Source organism: Nymphalis io, chromosome 20 (genome assembly GCF_905147045.1).
Source record: "Nymphalis io chromosome 20, ilAglIoxx1.1, whole genome shotgun sequence".
Classification (NCBI taxonomy): Eukaryota; Metazoa; Arthropoda; class Insecta; order Lepidoptera; family Nymphalidae; genus Nymphalis; species Nymphalis io.
The window spans coordinates 10732893-10757390 of record NC_065907.1 but is presented as its reverse complement, the minus strand read 5'-3'; the positions used below and the strand labels follow the sequence as shown (position 1 = coordinate 10757390).

General features: G+C 33.5%; 1 protein-coding gene across 1 annotated transcript in view; it reads right to left on the bottom strand.

The window, feature by feature from the left end:
• Positions 1 to 1358: 1358 nt before the first annotated feature.
• LOC126776352 (homeobox protein mls-2) overlaps positions 1359 to 24498 on the bottom strand; it is an 88113-nt gene continuing 64973 nt past the window's right edge. The window contains exon 4 of the mRNA XM_050498814.1: positions 1359 to 3576. Coding sequence (XP_050354771.1) covers positions 3163 to 3576 — 414 coding nt within the window. The 3' untranslated portion in view covers positions 1359 to 3162. The remainder of the gene's footprint in view (positions 3577 to 24498) is intronic.

Below are 24498 nucleotides of genomic sequence, written 5' to 3'. Positions count from 1 at the left end.
TTAATTATTTCTTAAATATAATATAAAGAGACGGTAAAATTCACGTTTGCTTATTGATCAGAATATTTTTATTCAATTACCTTGTATAAGTAGTTAGACACTTATTTTTGAATCAGGCAACAAATAGGCGTTTATAATGCTTACTACTTGTTAACTTGTAAAAAACTGCCTCGTTGGTCTAATGGCTTGATGTAAGGCCGCAGACCCGGATGTCCTGGGTACAAATCCCAGGTCGGGCTAATAAAAAGTTATTGGGTTTTTCTGTCTGAAAATTCTCAGTAGCAGCCCGGAGTCTGGAAGTTGGAAGTGTGTGCACTCCCGTGCTTCCGAAAGCACGTAAAGCCGTTGGTCCTGCGCCTGAACTCTTTCCGGTCGTGTCGGGTTGCCGTCCCAACGGATTATGAGAGTGAGGGAAGAGAGAGTGCACCTGTGTTTGCGCACACACTTGTGCTCTATAATATCTCCTGCGTAGTTGGCTAATCACTCTTGAGATTTGCCGCCGTGGCCGAAATCGGTCTGGAGGACATTATTATTGTTAATTTATTAACAATATTCAACAATTATTTAATTAATGCATTGTCACTTATAATATATTCTAATATTTACGTGTTCTAATGTGCCACCTCGGTCTTTTTTTACTTACATAATTTTATTCTTAGAAAATATTTAAGAATATTAATATTGTCAGTGAAAGACGTCGAGATTTTTAAATAATTTACCTCTACTTAAGTAATTTGGTACTTAATAAACATGTTATTAACACCGGCTCACTTCTCAAATCGGAATACAGTCACAATATCACAGTAGACTGTTGAATGAGCAGTATTGAGTTCTAATCTATGTGTAGATAGGTATTACATTTTTTTTTATATTACTTATTTATAAATCTGTACTCAGTTAAATAATATTGTTTTGCATAACTGAAAAGGTGCAACAACATAGCTTAGGTACATAATAATAGGGTACACGATTAGCGATAAGCTTTTTTGGATACAGGCTCTTTAACTTGTTTGATACTTGACTTTTCTTTTGATATTTTCCTTCAACCCTGCACACAGATTAAACATATAAATATTCAGTAGTGATTGCCCGGGTTTCAACCCGCAACCTTTAGTTAAGATAGACGTATTCCAACCAATGAGCACCATCTCAGTTATAATGATAATAATATAATTTATTATTTGGGACGAGTACACACAACAGAAATTTTCGTAGTATTAATGAGCTAACTTAGGTAGTGAATACATAACAAGGCATCTGCAACCGAACTAAGAGACATATGCAACAGCTGTCAGCACCTTATTTTCAGTCATTTTTTTGTCAACTATATGTCAAGAATTTTAAATAAAACAACAAAATATGAAAAACTATTTATATTTCTCATTCCGAACTCTCTCTAAAACTAAGCTACTTGCTCTCCGAAAACGCCTGAACTCTCTTCAATAAATAATTTACAATTTCCTCTTATATCTATAGGAAGCAAATCATATTTTTGTCTGTCTATTTGTATATGATATATAGCCTTAACTAAGAAGTTAGTATTTGAAAAAGCTTTGATGAATAATTAAGCGAATTTCTTCAATCTTCATTAGCATTGAGTTCAAATTATATAATATCCCAGTATTTTCTTTTCTAAATAAAATGATATGTTGTCACGAGGCAATATGCATTTGAAAGTTTTTTGAAGAAATATATAATGTATGTAAGAATAAAGTAACAAATTGTGTTGTATTTATAACATTTTACTCAAATTAAACAAAGTAATAATAAAAAAAATACGAAAACTTAAATTCTGCAGCGCAGCAGATTAAAGCAGAGAGCTTCTACAGATAAAAAAGTTAAATAGTTAAATTGGATACAGATAAAGGTAAAAAAAAATGTGTCTTAAAACTAAAACAGTTCACATTACATAAACATGATACACGTAGCACAATATTGCACAAACAGTACAAAAGATTGACTTATCAAACTTTTGTACATACCATAAATAATATTAAGAATTAAATATATTAAAATACTATGGATACCATACAGAAAAATGAGTTTGTTAATACAAATTGATTTTTTATCGGCCAATAAATGTGATAGATAGGTATTATATAATCAATTGAGATTCAAAATTTATCTATACACTTTCATTTGTTTCTTTAAAATTAAAAGGGCGTCTTATAGGGATTAAATTTGGACCGTTTTTGTTTTTATTATATATTAATGACATCTTAAGGCAACAACATCTGCAAAATAATTTAACATCATTTATTCTCTTTACCAATACTATAATATTTGGAATTAAAAAAACATAAACTTATTAGATAATAAGAAGAATGAAAAGATATTTCATATGATAATATGTAGTTTTTTGGTGGTCTATTAAAATATTACAATTGTAAAGTTAAAATGAATGTTTTTGTTGTAATTGTTCGTGTGGAAACGTTTTATGAGATAAAATATATTAATTTTCTTTATAGCAGCATTGTAAGGTTATATAGTTATGAAGAGAATGTCGGTTTGTTAGACAACATCAAATAAAACTCCTACATACATATAAAATCTAGCACGAAAAATCACTTATGTTATACAACTATGTACAACATTGCAGTGGTATAAAGACGATAATAGCGTGGTAGATAACAAGTTTGCTGAGTATTATCACAAGGAAGAAAGTGTTTCTTAGTGTGTACTTGTGGTCTGATTCGACCTTTGATTATTAATGATATTTGGTTATTTTAATTCTTTGCAGTTGTGAAATGAAATAGTTTTATACTTTTCCTAATGTTTCATTTAACGTGTTGCTATTTGAAAAAAAAAATTAACTAAAGAAAACATATGTACTTTTATATAACAGTTTGTATATTTCAATACAATTTCATTAATATTATATTTAAGTATACTTGGGTATTAAATTTCCTAACTACTCGTATACAATTTTTTTTTTAAATAACGCAAACATTACAAATAAATATGAAACTATAAGACAGTCCAATCCTCAGACGCGAAAATATGTAAATACATATTAATCTAATTTTGTAAGATTTTACGAGAAACAATCATTGTACAAATAGGTAGCGTTAGATAGCAAGAATTCCTTCAGACACTCGTACTCTTTTATAAAAATAACCTATCAGAGATCGGCCCAGACCACAAACGTATATTCTATCTAGTTCACATTTCAACGTCTCTCAACGAGTCGTATGTATCTTTAACGTCTTCAGGATTAAAACTTTTCACGGACACTGTTTCAGATAAATCTGTGCTCGATAGCTTATTCGTTATTTTAGTTATCGATATTCTACTTTCTATATCGTTCGCGTCGCATATAGATTCTAGGACGACACCCTTCTCGACTCTTCTCGGTTTTGGCAGGTTTTGTGTGACTACTTTTGTACTTCTTAACTTTTCGCTAAGTATTTTGTTGCAAGTCTTCTTGGACATGTCTAGCGCTAGAGGGTCCTTTGGTTCTTCTGGTTTCTCTTCTCCACCCGGTTTGTTCTGCTGCTTAATCTCAGCAACTTCTGCGTTGGACACGTTGTCCTTCTTCTTCCATTTCGTTCTTCGATTCTGGAACCAGATTTTCACCTGAAATTGAGAGAAAAATAATATTAACACTACGGTATAAATTTCTATTATGGGTTTTATTATTTGTTATGTAACAATGATTACTATAACCATTAATAAACGTTTCAGAAAATCGTCAATTCTAATTATTTTTTTTTCATTAAAAAACATTTTAACAAAGTTATTTGACAAATATAACATTGTAATAATGCGGATCCAGGGAGTGAGGACGTGTGTCAAAGTACAGTATCGGTTAACAAACAGTTAATTACAAAATGATCGATCTCGCTAGCTAGGGATGTATTATTATCGCTGTCCGTATTTATCGATAAAACGTCCGTTTCGATATTTGTCGGTAAATATTCCGTATCTAATATTTGAAATGGAAGCAATTTAATGTTTGCCTTACTGAAATTGTGTTGGTACAGTTGACATTCGCGAGGATTACAATTAGCTTGATTTCAGGTCATTTGAAATTTTTAAGTGCTTATTAAGTGTTTAGAGTTAATTTTATGAAACGAACGGAGATAAAATAATAACAACTTGTAGTTTAAAATTGTTTTTATAATGACTATGTCATATGTCACTATGTCATTACCTAATGTAAAGTCTTTAAGTAATAATAGGTTAATTATTATACAAATGAAGGAGATATGTAGCTGACGAACAATTGTCATGCTAATAGACACAAGCTAGGTATCCAATAAAACGCGATCATACTCGCGGCCGGCTTGAACCGACAGACGGGGTTTTTACGAACTTCTGCGGACACAATGGCTTTGACTTGTACCATGTCACACTTCTTTAGAGAAAAAATTGGTGGAATAGTTATTCTTTACCCACAGCTGGGCTAAAGTTTCCTCTCGTCTAAAGTCAGAAGTTAGTTTTTGTGTTAATTCCACAATGCTGCTTCTGAGTACGATGGTTACCCCCTCCCACTAGAGCAGCATAGAGTCAGGTGCTTTCAAGTTCACCCAGCTGTTAGAACAGTAATGTCGTACTGGCTGCCCGTCCTCATTTCGTACGGGTAAAAATTATACGAAAATCCCATCCCACAAAAAGTTAAAATTTCCAAAAATACTTTTGTTAATAATAATAAATGAACTCGGTAGTTTTAGTAGTGCGTTGATAGTCAGCCAGGACAAACCAATGTATGTAATATTAACTTTGTGGGCATAGCAATCTAACTGATGGCTATGTCCACAAAGTTAATATTATTGTCAGTTCGTTAATAATGCAACAACAAAGAGATCAAGCGTATTATATAATTGTTCATAAAGTTCCGCGTTTCTTACAATGGGACCAGATATAATTACAGTAATGCCTATGTTTACGGGCTCGGGTCAGTCACGTCAGCTCCGGTCATACGTCACGCGTGACGTACTCGCTTGTAATTGCCTTTCAAATTAATCCCGTAACACGTGACGTTTGACCCGCTGCGGTGAGCTCTTGTAACTATGACCATGTGTTTGTGAGAGAAACTAATAATTTTTTTTTAAATATTTATATTATGATAGAAAATATCCATAGAAATAAATGAGGATCTTTTTTTTGTATTGCCTAACTGAAAAAACTGCTAAAGCAATATTACATAAAATAAATTAATCAATAAAACTTAAAGCAGATGATGCAGCGTTCTTCGGAGAACATTTGAGTATATAATATCATCACATAAGTAGCTGTACATTGCAGTTTCCCTTTCTGCCTTAACAAGCGTAATTGTCACGTTCTTATTAGTATATAAGAGACTTACATAAAGTACTTGGTTTTGGACTAAACTAGTTTTAGGTTTTGGTAGTAGACTAAACAGTATTTCGGTATAAGGCACCCTCTTTACAAATTGTACCAAATCAGTTAATCTTTATATTAAATATAGCATTACATGTCTACCTGAAATAAATACTGAATTTTATGAAATGACCAAAATTATACTTAAACAATAAAAAACAATGAACTGTCCCGCTTAGAAGTAAGCTTGGTCACCCTTAACACACCTTTACATTACGACACAATGCAATCCACTTGGTTGCAAACACAAAGATAATTATTATTGATTGCACATTAGTACTAAGGTGGAGTGAGATAGCGCGAATATTTGTAAAGCGTGGGAGTGAGAGGACAAATGATACAATGCCTGTGTGACATGTCAAAGCCGCGCTAATTGTACCGGTGTCGGATCGCTAGTGATGTGGATAATCGATACGATAATATCGATATAAATTCTAATAAGTTAAAGTATTACAATTAATAATTATTTTACATAAACGTACTTTCCCTTTATCGATAATTCAGATAAGCAAACAGTTTATTGTGTATGATTGCGATGCATTGACAGTTTTTAGTCATCTTTGTATTAGAATACTAATAATGGATTTAAATGAATCAAGACTTCTCTGAAGATAATACGATATATTATTGTTTAAAACGGATGGCCCAGTGGTTGGAACGCGTGTTTCTCAACCGATGATCGTGGTTTCAAACCCGGACAAGCGCCACTGAATTTTTATGTGCTTAATTTGTGATTATAATTCACCTCGTGCTTTACGGTGAAGGAAAACATCGTAAGGAAACCTGCATATGTCTAATTTTACTGAAATTCTGCCACATGTGTATTCCACCAACCCGCATTGGAGCAGTTTGGTGGAATAAGCTCTAAACCTTCTCCTCAAAAAGGGAAAGGAGGCCTTAGCCCAGCAGTGGGACATTAACAGGCTGTTACTGCTTGGTAGAATAAAAATGTATCGACTTGAAAGCTAACTGTAGTTTTATTATACATTTATTTAAGTTCTGAGCACTTTTCAATCGTCATTTTTTTTATACCACAACGTAAAATATTACAAATACATAGTCCATCATTTTGTCATTGAATAGACGTGATATTGTTGCCTGAGATCTTGAATAATATAAGAATCGGTTATGGCTTCGAAAAATGGCGGATTGAATATAAGTAAAGATGTTATAAGAAATATAGAAGTTACAGGCACAAGGGACATAACATCTTAGTTCCCAAAGTTGGTGGCGCATTGGCGATGGTTAACATTTCATACATTGCCAATGTCTATGGGCGTTCGTGACCACTTACCATCAGGTGGCTCATACGCTCGTCCGCCTTCCTATTATATATATTAAAAAAAATACAAAGTGGAAATATTTCATAATTTATAAATTTGTAAAATGTAAATCTTCGGTTTGTTTATTTGCTTCGGTCATTGAAAAAGGCACTTAGAATATTTATAAGAATTTATTGAATTTGCTACTAACATTAGAATTATAAATCCAATTATACTATTCTTGCTATTTGCACTGCGAACACACACATGGCCACTTAATCGTCGTGACCCTAAGGCCTGTCATGTAATTAACCGGCTCACTCATAACCGCTTCTAGTACAATCGAATCACTAGTTTATAAGAACACTGATATTATGACAAAGGTATTCAAAGCACTTCTGTAAGTAGTCCTAAGTCTTCCGTAGTTTCTCTGTCTGTGATTTACCCTCACGGACGTTACATCAATACACGCTGTATTCATTTAATATCTCAGTAAGTAAGTAACAGTCTGTTACTGTCCCAATGCTGGGCTAAGGCCTTCTCTCCCTTTTGAGGAGAAGGTTTGGAGCTTATTCCACCACGCTGCTCCAAAGCGGGTTGGTAGAATACACATGTGGCAGAATTTCAATGAAATCAGACACATGCAGGTTTCCTTACGATGTTTTCCTTTACCGTCAAGCACGAGATGAATTATAAACACAAATTAAGCACATGAAAATTCGGTGGTGCTTGACCGGGTTTGAACCCACGATCATCGGTTGAGATGCACGCGTTCTAACCACTAGGCCATCTCGACTCTTCATTCATTTAATATGTGTAAGGATATTTCAGCAGCGATCATGTAATTCATAACATCATTTAGGCGACCTTTACACGAGCTTAATAATTGTCATAAGAGCAGTACGCTTAGTGCTAATATACCTAGTGAGAAGGTATTGGCAGAAAATATTAGTGACTAGAAGTATGCTCGAAATGGAAGCTAGTGTGTAACCGTTTTAATTTGTCATTGGACAGCAATCGACGAGTGCTTGGTGAATTATACTGGAGTTAGACGACTTGTGACTGAGTAAATATGATCGACTTCACTTGCACCGGCCCTTGCACTATTACTTCACTGATTCTGTATAATTACACGAAATATATTAACGTTAATGTCAAGTATGAATTAGTGGCTGAACTCATGTTAGCGAAGCATTAGTTTAATTTATAATTTTACTAAAATTTGACGATGATGTCCTCCTGACTGATGCCGGTTACGGCGGTAATTCCCTATGGAGAACAGACAACGCGAACATATGTAGATGCACTTACTATTCCCTCAATATCATATTCCGATGGGACTGCAATTTGATACGACAGCAGGACTAAAGACTTTTCGTGCTTTCCGAGTAACGGGAGTGTTAAGACTGTCAATTTCTGAGTGAGGAGTGTTAAAACTGAAAACTCTGTGGTGCTAACCCTTGTTCCCAATTTAAGGTTAAACATCTTGGATCTTGAAATCGATGTTTTAGCTGATTTAGCTCCATCAGTCTTATCACAGTGCCAACAAAAGTATAGGTTATCTGCCAACGCACAAAACGTTAAGATCCCTTAGAAGATAAACAATGGTCTTATAAAGTTTTGATTATCTTTCGATGTTTTTCCGAAAAACACGAAAACCCTCTGGCGATACAAAAACGAACCACAATGACCTTATTGTTCGTTACAATTACAAATATTTCTTTATATTGTTTTTGGTTAATTAAAAGAAGTTTAATGATGAAACTTTCAGACTTTTTAATACGATGTGTTGTAGTATATAAAAAACACGTTGATTTAAGAATTATTTAATTTGCTATTAAAATTAAAATAAAATTAAAATCTTTCCTATTAATTCGCAGTTACTTCGCTAGATGGCGTTGATTTATTTTTAAATTTTCGAATGTTGTATTTTAATATTTAAATGGATTACGTTATGTTTAATTTGGATCTGATCAAGCTCGTGTCTCTTGGAACTTGTCTTCTCTCATACACCATAACGAATGGAAAAAATATATAATACAGTTCCAGAGAGTCTGTAGTGAATATATTTATTTATAACGTTTTCCTAAATAAACTTACATTTATGTAAATTAAAAAACGCTTTTAAATTAATTATTCGATGACTTATTTTATCAATTAATGAATATATAATGCTAAGGTAGCTGGATAATATAAGGACGACGATGGGTTTTATTTGTACAAATGTTTAATATAAAATTTTACTTTTCGAATATATTTTTCAAAAGAACAATATTCAATTTGAATACTGTAGAATATATTCTTTTATGAGTTATTTATCAATAAAACTACCAATGTTAATACAAAAAAAACTTCACTCAGAATGAGTTACGGGTATGATTCAGGAGTAAAGTTAACCCGGTAAGTTGGAATCTGGTCTAATTATTTACTTATCAGTTCGCAACTCTCTTTGAACTTCTTGGATATTCGGAAACCGTAGACGAAACTACGGATATAAATCAAGAACTTACTGTGAGACGGTCATACGGTAAACATGTTTGTGTATCATTTACAAATATTATATTGTGATTATTTTCTTAAAAAATTTATATCACCACTCGGTGGTAGGGTGTTGTGCACTAGGAAGAAACTACCCACTCATCGTATATTTTAATGCCAAGCAGTAATGCTTAGTATTGTCGTGTTCCGGTTTAAAGGGTGATTAAGCCAGTGCAACAGGCACAAGGGACTTACCCACTGACCCAAGATCGGTGGCGCATTGACGATGTAAGTGATGGTTAATATTTCTTACAATGCCAATGTCTATGGGTGCTTGTGATCAGTTGCCTTCAGGTCGCCCAATTGCAAGTCTACTAACCTAATACAATAAGAAAAAACCTGACGTGTTACGTACACATACTTCGTATTTTACTCGTGAGTGAATGTTATTAAAAAAGTATATTTAGTCTGTACAAGAAAATATAGAAAACAAAAAAATTTGCAGATAGGTTTCGTTGATTTTCATACATGATAAATAAATTTATTGTACGTTAGTGATTAAAACATTTAAATATGATTGTTGAAAAAGAGAGTTTCTTGTTATTCATTTTAGTAAGATCCATATTGCGAACTATTGGTTTATTTCTCTTGTTAAACAACTGTTCAAAAGTGCTTGTAAGGCTTTAATTCGATAATTTAATAATTCTTTGTCGCGCAAACATCTCCACGAAAGGTACAGAGTACAGAGACGAGAGTGCTCGACCTGCCCCAATGTCTCTACTCTATGTTTCATTAACCTGTAAGCTCCTGAGCTGATTTTAGGACACGGCGCTTAACCTTTTTTTAAAGTGTCGTTTTCGCTTAATTTTTTAGAACAACACGATGAATAGAAACTTATTTATTACTCGCTTGGTGCTGATTCACCACAGATTAAAACATGCAAATCTGAATCTAAGATTACGGGTTCAAAACCGAGCAAGCGGTATGATTTCATGTGCAACATTTGTTTTTAAAATTTGTATTGAATATTAATTTCATACTATTAAGTAAGGAAACCTCTTTATGATGGACGAAATTCCCCCACATATGTATCCACCAGCCCGAATCGAAGCATTGTGGTGGATTAAGCTCCAGCCTTCCTAGCTTCCACTTATAGCGATGGGGACCATTTCTAGCTCTGGGCCTTGTACACTCTGTTAACTTTACATTTTCAATATTCTTATAATCCCAACCACAATAGAGTGTATCTCAAAGGGGGTGCGCTAACGACCACAGACTCCTTTTGTTATTCCGTCTCTTTACGTGCGGTCACAGTGTCGGTTGTTGTCTCTCAGTGTGATATATCGGTGTGATCTTTTAATCATTTTTGTCGCATAATTAGCAAATTTTAAGTGATCCTATCGTGTCTTGATAAAATGTCATTAAAAACGTAATTTGTGATTAATTATTTGTTTTCATTGATATTTCACTTCAGCCCATTTTTTTTATATTATACGTACGCGAACACGCAAAACCTAATGAATGGTCACCACCACCACCACTATAGAAACCACCACCACTGTAAGAAATATTAACCATTCCTTACATCGCCAATGCGCCACTAGCCTTGGGAACTAAGATGTTATGTCCCACCCAAAGCCCTAACACCAAGTAAATATAATAATAATTATATTATAGTATTGTCATCGGACTATTCTGTTTATATGTATATTTGTGTATCCACATTAAAGTTGAACACTATCTGAATATCGTTCGTATAGTAACAAATAATATAGCAGAGGCTGGCTGCCATATTGTATCTATTAAGGCGCACTTTTTTGCTGTTATAAAGTGGAAACATAATTGAAAGGAATACGTTATGTTTAAGAGCAATCATAAGTCAGCGTGTGTCCGCATCTATATACAGTTAAGTGCTAGTGATGTTCTAATTAGTTATTGTTAGAATATCGATATCGATGTTATGTCAAATGTTATATTTTATTTACTATGGATAGTTTGATTTAATTTAATGTAAGCATTGTAATAAACACACCTAAAGGTGTGTCGGTATGTTTGTTCGACTGCCTCGTTGGTCTAGTGACTTGATATAAGGCTGCAGACCCGGAGGTTCTGGGTTCAATTCCCAGGTCGGGCCAATAAAAAGTTATTGGGTTTTTCTGTCAGAAAATTCTCGTCGGAAGTGTGTAGGACAATATTATTATTATGTCAGTTAAAAAAATTGTCAGACCATTAAAAAATAAAAAATCTTCATTTATGAAAAATCAAATTATGATTTTTTTCTTGTAATTGTACAAACATATTGTGCCTTTGGTATGTATTATCTTAATGTATATTTATGTTATTTTAATGTGTCTGCATGTTTAACATAGCATCACAATCTACGTTTCAGGATTAATAAATTGGTCGTGATAGTATTCGGGAAGGAAAAAATCGTTTGAAGCCTGCATGTGTCACATTCATTGAAATTATGCCACTACCACCCGTATTCTACCACCCGCATTGGAGCAGCGTGGTGGAATAAGCTCCAAACCTTTTCGTCAAAAGGGAGAGGAGGCCTTAGCCCAGCAGTGGGACGTTAACAGGCTGTTACTGTAGTATTGGCGATATAGATATTGGTTTGCATTTCACGTCATTGAGACCAGGTAACTTCTTCATTGACTCGGAATGTGTGCCAGTTGACTTCGTTGTTAGTTGTCTTAATAATGAATTTGAAAACCTCAGCGGTGTTCATTTAGATTCGAACCCTATATCTGAGTGAAGGGTCACATTGTATCTACTGAGCGATCTCAGTTCATATTGCGATATAAATATCAATATTCGATACATGATGTCCCCTCACTAAGATTATCTTAGTTGTATTGGAGCCGATGACTAAGGTTCGTTAATCTAGCAATTATTCATTGAAGATTGGCGGACTTCCCCATCAAGCCGTAATCAATGCTATCTCTCTCTTTTACTCTAGAGCTAATAGGTGGCTGAAGAGAGAGATGGGTGGTGCTGATGTATTATTAAAGATTCTTAAATCCTCATCGTTTGCGCCATCTTTTTATCCATTTGAATCGGCTTGCGTTATATTTCTAATAAAATATTCTATAATTACATGTAATGTATATATAGTATTTTTTTAATTATTTTAGCATTGTATAAATAGGTAAAGGTTTTATTCTATCTCGTAAATACAAAAGGGTTTTGGCTGTTCATCTAAGTTCTTTTACTCAACTCTTATTGGCTGAATGAATATAAACCTTCAATATTGATCGAGTAAAAAAAAAAACAATGTAAAAAAAGATGTGACAGTTATATGAACTAGAACCATATTAATATTCTATCAACAAATCACAGCCGCGCGCAATAAAACATTATTAAATTTCAAATTAATGTCATAATTATTAATTATCAATACTCGAGTTCAATATCCGATCACAGAGTCGCATCACTTATGTATATCACTGTTGAATTCGCTTAGTTAGTTGATTAACCGCGTAGGTGTTAGCGTGACGGCGCGATCAAAGGATTACACTAAACCGTTTGACGTAAGTACATTAGGATTAAGGCTTAATTATATATAGGAGGTAATTATTATTACAATTATGTGCTGTGATGATATTATTTAGAACTATTGTCCGCCCGCGACTTCGCCTGCATCAGGTAGGTTTTTGTACCCCAATTATTGCAAAATTTTATGGTGGTCGTTTGAGTAGTTAAAGCGTTACAAACAAACACATATACAAATTGACTATCGCATTTATAATATTAGTTAGGAATTTGTAGAAGTAAACTGTTACGAATAGTATTGAAACATTTCACAGGATTGTATTATCAAATTTTAAAGCTACGGGTCGGAATGTTGATTCTACCTATGAACCTGCAACAAACGCGATAATTACTCTGTTATATTTAGTTCATAAATGAATTAAATACAACTAAAATTGTATATCCTGTTTTAAAAATTTTATATCATGTAATAGCTACCCCGCCTTCGCACGGGTAGAATAAAGATTTATATAAAACGTATATAGTGACACACATATAAAGAAAGAATACATTGTTCTTTGCGCTAAGAACCTTTCCGGATTTGCACAGATCAACTCACCAAATCTTCATATCAATGGTTTAGGAACTTATAGAAACCAAAAACATGCAAACATTCATTTTTATTTAAATAGATTAAATCTTGTATCGAGTTAGACGCTTTATTTATAAATGATTTTTAGCATGATATTGAAATTATACTGTAGAAGCACACTAAAAAGGATTTTGCGACATTGTGATTCGAAGGGGGCGCTAACCCTATCTTTAACCTCTTTAAGTGTGTGCAAAGTGTTATTGCTTTTTGTATATAAAATAAAACAAATAAGTATTATAATATAGTTTGAGATTAAACAAATATGATATGTGTAAAAAATTACGGTAAAAAACATTGCTTAACATGTGATTTTTACTGGTGATAGGGCTTTGTGCAAGCTCGTCTGGGTAGGTACCATCCACTCATCAGATATTCTACCGCAAAACAGCTGTACTTGGTATCTTTGTGTTCCGGTTTGAAGGGTGAGTGACCCAGTGTAATTACAAGCACAAGGGATATAACATCTTGGTTCCCAAGGTTGGTGGCGCATTGGCGATGGTTAACATTTCTTACAATGCTAGTCTATGGGCGTTGGTGACCACTTACCATCAGGTGGCCCATACGCCCGTCCACCTCCCTATACTATAAATAAAAAATAGTTAAATAACGTTGTGTCTTCTTCTTTTGAATGTCAAATCAATAATGACAGAAGGAGAGAGAATATTGTTTCACTAAATAGTCGCCAAGGAACGTTTATGGGTACGACCAATACTCTTTTTTATTTTTCACTGGATAACCGGCGTTACCCGGCATCGGGTTATAAAATTATAAGCTATAATAATATTGAAGTAAAATATTAATAGCATTAGTCTTAGTGTGTATCGGGGCTGTACAAACAAGTCCCCTTTATAATAACAGCGTGATCTGATTGAGGCATTAACATTTTAATTCGTAAGAGCGGAGATAACCAAATTAATAATAATGGAGCGTGAATAACTGTGAAGTAATCTGTCTGTTTAACTGCGATCGTAACGTTTCAACGATCAAACGAGACGCGATCTAGAGCTGGCTAGATGTGGCTTTGATTATTTTTTAAATTTCGAACATATTTAAGTTAATTTCAAGATTGTTTTTAAGTCTAATATCATTTCATGTCATAATAATGGAATTTTTTTTTATTACAAACTAGTTGCAAGGTTGTACTATTTTTTATAACCGTGTTACTTGGCTCTCAATTATACCGAGTTTGCATGTGTGTTATGTACTGGTTGAGTTTGACTCACTTTTTTTTGACGTATCCTACATAGGCTGCCACCTATTGGAAGTGGTCGTCTATAGATACGCGAATGTATACAGAGGGTCCACAACAGTTACAAAGATGTGGTCGCTTATCTACGTATCATGTTGGTATAATTGTATGATTTATTTACGATTGAAATAGAAAATATAATTTTATATAAGCCAGGTTGGGGGTAATAATAAGCCCAAGGAAATTTCTAAGCTTCATATGACACTCAGACCACACGAGTGATGCTATAACTCAGAATCTACATCTGTATAACATAACTACTAACTTAATAATTTATGAAATGGAAAATAAAATGGGTGTTTGTAAAACGCGTGCCGTGATGGCTCAGTGGATAGAAGACGAGTATGTTAACTGATGATTCCGAGTTCAAAATCAAGCAATAATGAATTTCCATTTTAACTTGTGTTAATAATTCAGCATTCATTCTTGTATTATTATTATAAATCAATGATTATTAATAAGTTTTATTTAAAGACTTTAGTTTGTATAAAACATTAAAATTTAAGCTCCAGCACGTGTCGCATCTAGCGGCGTTTATGTGAGAATGTCAGGTGGCACTCGGGCATTATATTTCATTGGTATTATTGCAGCTCATTAGGCGCGGCTGGTTAATAGGCAATACACGCGGATTTAAATTATCGATGATTTAACACAGTGCAAACAAAGATCGACTGAATAAAAACGATTACTGTAAACAACGTACATACTATATTATGATATAACTGCTTCATCGAGCTAGTGGCTAGATTATATGGCTGTAAACCCCGTGGACCTGGGTTCAAAACGTGGTCAGGAAAGCACGTGAAGCCGTTGATTATATGCTTGAACTCTTTTCAGTCGTATTTCCCGTCCCTTTGGATAATGAGAGTACTTCAGTATTCTTGTAGTGATGGTTATTTTCTCTTATGAATGGGCAAAGTAGACAAAATCAGTCAGGTGGATATCATCGATATATTACACAAACATATGTGTATGTGTAACATGTGTGTATGTGTGTGTGTGTATGTCTCATGTGACCATTAATAAGTGGAATATTTTTAAATGGAATAAATATTACAACTTGGACTTTGATTGCTGTTCGAGTTATGCCAGTAACTCCGAGTTCCATACTATTATAATATAGTATTAAATCGTTGTAACATATTTATTACGATACGAAGATAAAATTGAAAGATAAAAACTAATTAATTTAAGTTGGACTTTTAAGTTTATTGTATAAAATAAATGTGAAAAACATAAGTTTATTTTAATAACGACTGTTTTACGTTGGAAACCATAAGTAAGTATCTCACATAACCCAGTTTTCCCCAGGATTCGATCCCCTGAATCGCCGTCGAAATCACGTCACGGAGTGTCCCCATGGCCATATGTGCAATAGTTCCACATAGAGCACTGGATAGACGAATGAAATCAAAACTAAATGACATTGTAATGAACACTCACGGCTCATTTAGTAATAAGCTGTAACTATTATGTATGTATGTATGTATGTAAGTTATTTGTCCGCCTTCTGCTGTATCCGGAGCCCCGTCACAGGATACTGGGGTTGTTGAACGTGACGCGTTTGCTAATTATTTATTTCCATCGATTTTGACTTATGTTACGTTACAGTGCATCACGTTTCACGGTTTACTTGTTATTTATCGATACGGTTCAGGGTCGGTTGGACCCTTTTAATCCGACCTAAAATGGAAATATAAAGGCCGTTAGGATATATTTTCGGCTTTCATTTTAAGTATGTTTTTAATACAAAACTGAAACTTTGAGTGAAGCGATTTTTAATACTCTCGCAAAGATGGCTAGCGTCATCGAAACCGCTGGAAAAAAGGTTTTCCATACAAGTGAGCACCACAAACACATCGAAGGAACTCGATGAAGAAACGAACGATTCCTTGAAGGAACGACTAAAGGGAGAGAAAGAGTTAGAAAACTATTACATTATGGAATAATAATATGTTTATACTTTAACGATGTATATGTGTTTTATTATTTCTTAGCTAGAATTAATATTAGTTATGACTAATCCCAATTAAATTTTGACTCTATTCTACACCCAAACCACAGACATACGATTTGTAAACGATTAAATATTAAATTAACTATTTAATCGTGTCTGTGTCTTAGTATTACCTATTGTAACGAGCTCACCGCGCTCGTCTTAATAGAGTTGAAAATCATGTACTATTCGTAAACATTCTTCCCTCTATATTATGTTCACGTCATATTTGACTTCTAAGTAAAACTCTACTATAATCCATCCTATTGTTTCAGCACGATTGAGTTACAACCATTAATAAGGAAATAAATGCGATATTCATACGGTTTAAGAGATAACTTAAAACATTTAACACACCTCGAGTTCGAAATTGGTAGACCCATAATCGCCAGAAAATAAAATCTTATTTTACAGACTAAACTGCTATTTTATTCCGCACAATCTAACCAAATTAGAATCTAATTTAATTGTACATAGTCATAATAAGTAATCTTAAAATTACAATTATGATAGTATGACGCTAGCTGGAAATAAAAACTATCCTATCAATAATAAACTCAATCAAAACAATAGAAAAGATAAACCAAAGATGCGAACTAGTGTCTGATATAGGTTCATAAAGCAAATACAATCTAGTGCAGCGTATAAGCGTTCTTAGAATTAAACTTTTTAAGTATTAACTTGTTTAATGCAAAAACAATCACAGTAGTTGGTAATCACACGTTGGAATAACGATGAAATCAATAGTCCCGTTACCAGTGTTATAGTCTAGCGTCTATTGACTATAAAAACCGCAAATTTGTGTGTGTTCGTATAATAGGCTTGATGTATTCGACGCTCGAAGCATACATTCATTGCACGTTATCAATTATGTTTAGGGTGAATTGTGAAGCATCATACGTCAGATGTCTAAGTAAGTCCTTCAACCGAAGATTTTTTTTTTTTTATAGAATAGGAAGGTGGACGAGCATATGGGCCACCTGGTGGTAAGTGGTCACCAAACGCCCTCAGACATTGGCATTGTAAGAAATGTCAACCATCGCTTATAGCCAATGCGCCACCAACCTTGGGAACTAAGATTTTATGTCCCTTGTGCCTGTAATTACACTGGCTCACTCACCCTTCAAACCGGAACACAACAATATCAAGTATTGCTGTTTTGCGGTAGAATATCTGATGAGTGGGTGGTACCTAGCCAGACGAGCTTGCACAAAGCCCTAACACCAGTAGATGTCACAATAATTACAGTAGAATCAAAATGTTTATTGTTTTGCTGCCTAATAGTAAAAAGATGAAGTCATACTAAAAGTCAACAAAAATCATAGAAAAAATACACGAAAGGCACGAACAACACTCCATGTATGTTTAAAATAACTCTATTTTGTATTTCTTTGTGATTTTAAAATCGTCCTTTATAAAGCTTATTTTCTTTCAGCAACGAACTAGTTTTGTATTCATTTGTAAAGGTCAGAAATACAAATAAAATACCTTAACTGTATTGAGTACATTAAAATATTTCTAATAATGAAATTCAATTACAAATATTATGAATCAATTATACAAAATCACGTGATTAAATTCAAAACGTTTCATCAAATTAAAATTAATAATTCATCGCATGATTGGGGCTGAAGGAAAACCTGCCACTTGTATGTCTACCAGCCTAGTGATGGAATAAACTCCAATCCGACTCTTCACATGAGAAAACCTTTATGGGATTACAGGTTAGATTATTATTTATTGTCTTATACAATACAAATAAAACAGACATTATCGCAAAACAATGCATACCTATATCCGAAAACGATTTGAAAATTTTAGACAAGGATTAAATTTAATACAAGACAGTGAAATTGGCTCGAAGTGATTCAAGTTGAAAGGCATTAATACATAGGATGAAATAAATATGTAATATCTGTGAGATAACATCAAAGTAAATCTCGAAGGCCCCGTGATATGAGCGCCGGATGCTGCTCTCAGTGCTCCGACTACGTGGGCGGAGATGTAGAGAGAATGGAAGCGTATCGTATCTTTAGTAGCTAACGAGATTAACTTTATTTTATTTATAACAAGCCGCCCTCGGTTTCGCCCGAGTAACCTATGTTCGACTTTGGGATTGAACCTTGTCGTATAACAAATTTCATCAAAATCAGTTCAGCGGTTTAGCCATGAAAGTGTAACAGACAGACTTACTTTCTTATTTATAATATCGGTATAGATAGTACCACTCACAGAAGGATATGTGTTTTTATATAACTTACAAGCCTTAGGCTACTATGTTACTATTATAATTCTACTTACAGTCGCAGTGTTCAAGTTTAGATTAGTTAATGTAAAATAACTTTGTATTCAATTGATAAATTTATTAGCCTCTATATCTACTTAGCCGTCTGAGTAATAAACCTATAAGTGATTTTTAGAAGAATTGTTCAACGCAGACTTGTGAAGGTACTATTCAGAATATTTACTATGCCATATTGAGAATAATAGTTGACGATTTGATGTAATTTTGTTTCTTCTACAGAAACCACGCTGACAAATTAAGTTAAAATCCTGTGATTATAAATATCACAAAGTTACATACCTAATATCTGAGTGATCTAATTGATTACAAACTCTATGAAATTTATTACAATCGGGTAAAACAACGCTACGATTTTTTTTAATGTTTAAAACTACGCTCAAGCCATCGACGATCGAACGCAGCGCGCTAACCGTATCCAGTGTCTCTATACCGCTCCGTTGTAGTCTATCGCAATATCTGCCAGTGTATGCGGCGATCTGGCACTGCGGACGAACTCGGTAGTTGGCACTAAACCAAATTATACATATATAATAATATACTACGTTTAATGAAATGCCACTTTACTAAACTGTCGACGATGTTCAATTTATTTGTAGATTCATGATGAGTTTTGAAGAATTTCAAAATTCAACTCACCTTGCAAAATTAAAACATTTTAGTAATGCCAATTGTATGAAACGGTTAAAGTACTACAATAACGGAGCGAAAGCATTTTTTTTTTTTGAAGGCGGACGATGATATGGGACTACCTGATGGTGAGTACTCACCAACGCTCATAGACGTTGCCATTGTAAAAAATTTTAACCATCGCTTACATCAACAATGCGCCACCAACCTTGGGAATTAAGATGTTATGTCCCTTGTGCCTGTAATTACACTGGCTCACTCACCCTTCAAACCGGAACACAACAATACCAAGTACTGCTGTTTTGCGGAAGAATATCTGATGAGTGGGTGGTACCTACCCAGACGAGCTTGCACAAAGCTCTACCACCAGTCTACCAGCATTCTGTTATGTTTACGTTTTTGATCCGACATGGCACCGTGGATAGAATACACGAATCTTAATCAAAGATCACGGGTTGTAATCCTGGAAAAAATACAGTTTCTGTTCTAACCAATAATTAATGTCGTGTTTATTTTTGATAATAAACTTGCATAATTCGAGTGAAATCCAATCCGTTTTGGAGCTGAGTAGCGGAGTAAGCTCCAAGCTGTATTGAACAGAAGAGAGAATGTATTCGCTTAGCAGAGGAATATACATATAATAAATATCAGCAAATCATCTTTATAAGCGCGCTTTATTTGAAATATAACATACGTAATACCTACTCCATTCACTAAGCTGATTATAAAAACACTGCAAGTTAAACACAACGGAATGAGATTTGATTGGTCGATCATTAATTAATAGTAAATTATTAAATAGAACACCCACACATACATAAACGGTTTTATTGCTATGTTAACATTTTGTTTTGTAATAAGCCGTTGGTCAGTTTAGTATGAGGTTAAAAGTAAAAATAGTGACAGCACTTTAATGTCCCGCGGCTAATAGGTTTCCCTTGTTTATAAGAGTGGGTTGGCGACTTTACATGTGTTCATGTCATCTAGCGTGAGATGGTGAGATGATTCTGGTCATGGCCATGGGGCGGCAAATCCGATGTGACCGGAAAGAGTTCAAGCGCAGGCTATATTCACTTTCCAATGAATGGGAGCGTAACACTGTCAACTTCGAAAGCTTCCGGTATGTTACTGAGAATTTTTGACGGAAAACTCAGACTTTTATTGGCCTGACTCGAGGATTAAAGTCTGTTCTTAAGAATCTGTAGAGCTATTCAAAGAGTAAGAACAAACTTTCATTTCAGAAAATGGTCGTGAAATGTGAAAAGTTATATGTGGCATTGATCATAATAATTGTTACATTTCAAGAAAACAATCATATATTGAGGGTAGTATATTATCATAAGTCGGTTGTCAACATTTCATAATAGCAAAAATTGCAAACAAGGTAATTTTATTGATAGTTATCACCGTCTAGAAATGGAGATTCTACCTAAAACAGGCTTAAAACACCCTTTTTAATTATAAAAGATATCGTAAAAATATAATTAATTAAAATTTTAATTCCAATTATAATTAACCTAACGATAATATCAGGCAAATAAACTAATGGTCTACCTACTTGTCTCAAGTTACAAATGTACTTGAAAGTAGGTAGATACCTACCTACCTACATTTTGTTTGAAATCTGCAATATTTAATAAATTTAACCTACTTAGATAATTATAAAACAATTATTAAAGTAAAAATATCAAATCAAACAGCCATGAATGAAATAATAGATACACAAAAACGATAATTAGCTAACTCATTGAATTGCAAACGAAAACATGCGCGTGGGCAACTCGCTTGCTTTCCATTGGCCGAGCATATCTAGGCCGGCGGATGCTCAACGCCTATTGGCTGAAGATTTCACAACAATTATTTGGCAACATATCAAGTGGGCGGTGCTCGTTAGCCAAAAATGCACTTATGCGAGGTCCGTGTTAATGTTCCATCATACGTTGTAAATGTGTCAGTAGAGATTATATTATCGGGGTTGCTAATCGCTATTAACTAGGATTATTTTATCTTTTTATGCATCATTTGATTTGAGGTATTTGAACGATAACTGTCATTTTTATTGTTATTGTCGTCGTAATGACGAAAGATAACGAGATTGACAGCGTATGATGATGATCTTTCGATTTTCTGACTTTGATAAAAATAATTATTATCGGACTGTTTGTAAATAGACATAATTATATCGAAATAAAATCACTTTTATTAATTTAATTTACTTTTTTAATGAACGCATAACTACAAAACTTTAAAATCGGTACCTAATAAATTTTTGTCAACATTTCCTAATGAGATAGGTATGTACACGTTGGGTATTATTCTTCTTGTCTTTGCCATCGAATAAAAAAAAAAACCAAACGACCTTGTTAACTTCACCATACAGCAATGCCGCACGCATTATCCCTTTTAACTTATACTAACAGACTCAACCGCAACAAGGATAAACATTCAAATATTTCCAATCAAATACCATCTTTATTGCTTTAAAATAAGACTCAATTTTAATTGCATATACAAATTTAGCATTTTAAGTACGATAAAGTTACGAATTGATTGTGAAAATGACTTTAAGTCTGACTATAAGAATCGTACCAGAAATTTCAGTTATTGTAAATGATAATGAGCTTTAAATCAACATTATAAGATCTATTTTCGAATGAAATATTAAACAAAACGCATTGAGCAGTCGTTTAATCGATTTAAAATAGTTTGGAGATAATACGAGGTGCTAATTAAGCCTAATCGGATGAATGACTTCGCTTCGGGAACATTTAAAGCTATTTTAAATAGACAATTAATTGTTTTACAAAGGCTAATTATATATTATAGATTAAACCCTTTAACTACATAACTGCCAGGTATTTATAGTTTAATTAATAAATTGTATGAATGCACAGATTGTAAAAGTATTTTATTTAAGTGTTTAATTACATCCTTTGTATATTTAAACACAATAAATTGACACTTTTTATACAGACAATATAAATATATTTATTATATTGTATTATTTTATATATATATATATATATATATATATATTTATTATCTGTACATATAATCATGATCATTACATAGGATTTGATTTAAATTTACATTATTAATTTTTATTATTTTAGTCAAATTTTAAAACAGTCCCTCCCGATTCTCACCCGACGCAAAGCTGCCCATAATGCAGGCCGCATTTCCGCGTTATATGGCAAGGGACAACCTTTGTGCCAAGTGGGACCCGGAGCGACTGTCAAATCCCCAACATGAGATGGTTTATTATCTTATTATTAAAGAATAACTGTAACTGACTGACTGACATATTAACGCTCAGCCCAAACTACTGGGGCTAGCACCATGAAATATTGCATACGGGTTCCTATTACAGTTAGTACACTTAGGAATGTTTGAATTTTTAACCCCTAAGATAGAGATAAAGGGGATGAAATTTGTTTGAAAATCCTTCAGTTTTTAAAGAAAGAGTATGGTAAATTAGTATTTCGCATATTTTAATTATGACACGAGTTAAGCCGTGGGTTAAGCGTTAGTATTATATTTTTTATTTAACTTGTTATTGTTATCCTTCCTAATTCAATTGTTTACTAAATGGCCCGTTCGATTTCAAATATTGACGGTCACTTTACTATAAAATATATTATTGATATATTTATAAAAGCTGTCTCGGACTTTAATGTGGATCTTATGGAGATCAACCAATTAGACAGACTTAGTTTTCGTGTAAATATATTTATTTTTTGTTTTGAGTAGGCGGACCGGCATATGCGCCACCTGCTGGTAAGTAGTCTCAACCACCCATAGACATTGGCGCTGTAAGAAATATTAACCATTCTTTACATTGTCAATGCGCCACCAACCTTGGGAACTAAGATGTTATGTCATGTGTCTGTAGTTACACTGGCCACATTCGTCAAACCGGAACGCAACAATAATAAGTATTGCTTTTTACCGGTAGAATATCTGATGAGTGAGTGGTACCGACTCAAACGGGCGTGCACAAAGCCACCACGTAGTACCAATAAGTAATTTATTTAGTATAGGCAACGCTGTCCTGGAAAGCTTTCGGACCGCTTACTTTTCAAATCAATCAAATCGAAAAACAAAGAAACAAATGACCTCTTTATAGTATTTTCATGATTATGTTAACAAAACGTTAGGTTCAAGTTTTGTTTGTCTTTTGTTTGTTTGTTTACTTACACAGGGTGCGTGCGGCTGTTGACTGTTCCAATTTTTTAGTTTAATTTTTACAATTAACCCTCATATTATTATTATTATTTTCAATTATAACTGTACTTTAACAAAGTTATCTTATTTAATTCTAATTGGTCAGATCCGGCAGTCATTTTTCAAATATAAAGATATTACAAAAAAAGCTATATTATAGATGTCACTTTGGGTGTGAAGCAATTGTCTCAAGCCGTTTCAAGTAAACATATAATGTTATTAATTCAATTGCAAGTCACAATTATCTATAATTAATATCTTACAAAGTTCATCATCTCAGGTTTGAGATATTCCCGATATTCACCACGGAAGATATTCGACAATCAATGAGCTATTTTAACGCATCATATTGAATAAAGATTTGTGACTTTAACATCAATTTATTTGTAGCACAGAAAATAACTAATAATTAATAATATTTAATTATTATCAAATAAAATATTATTTAAATATATTTATCTTATTTTAATATGTTACATGTTAAAATAAAAGCATGGGAAAATACGTTTGTCAAGTGGAAAGAATGACAAACACAGCGTCTATAAGCGGAAAGGTTCCTTAGACCGTTGGCGATTGTCTTACTTATATTTCAAATCTCATCTCATAACGAAATCGTAAAATATAATGTACAATACATAATATTGAAAGTTTAAAGTGTACAATTGTGTTTCAAATAAATCTTGTTAAATTTATATCTTATAGTAAATTTTCATAGATAGTGATTGGATTATAATTAAAAATCGATATTTCTAAGTCTACTAGATAAGCTTAACTGTCGGGCGCAGTCCAACTCGCGGGTGTTAACAGCGGACCACCGGGGTGTGCATTAGCATAAAAATGCGACGACACGCGCCTTAATTGAGTATACGTACTGCGTACGAAACAACG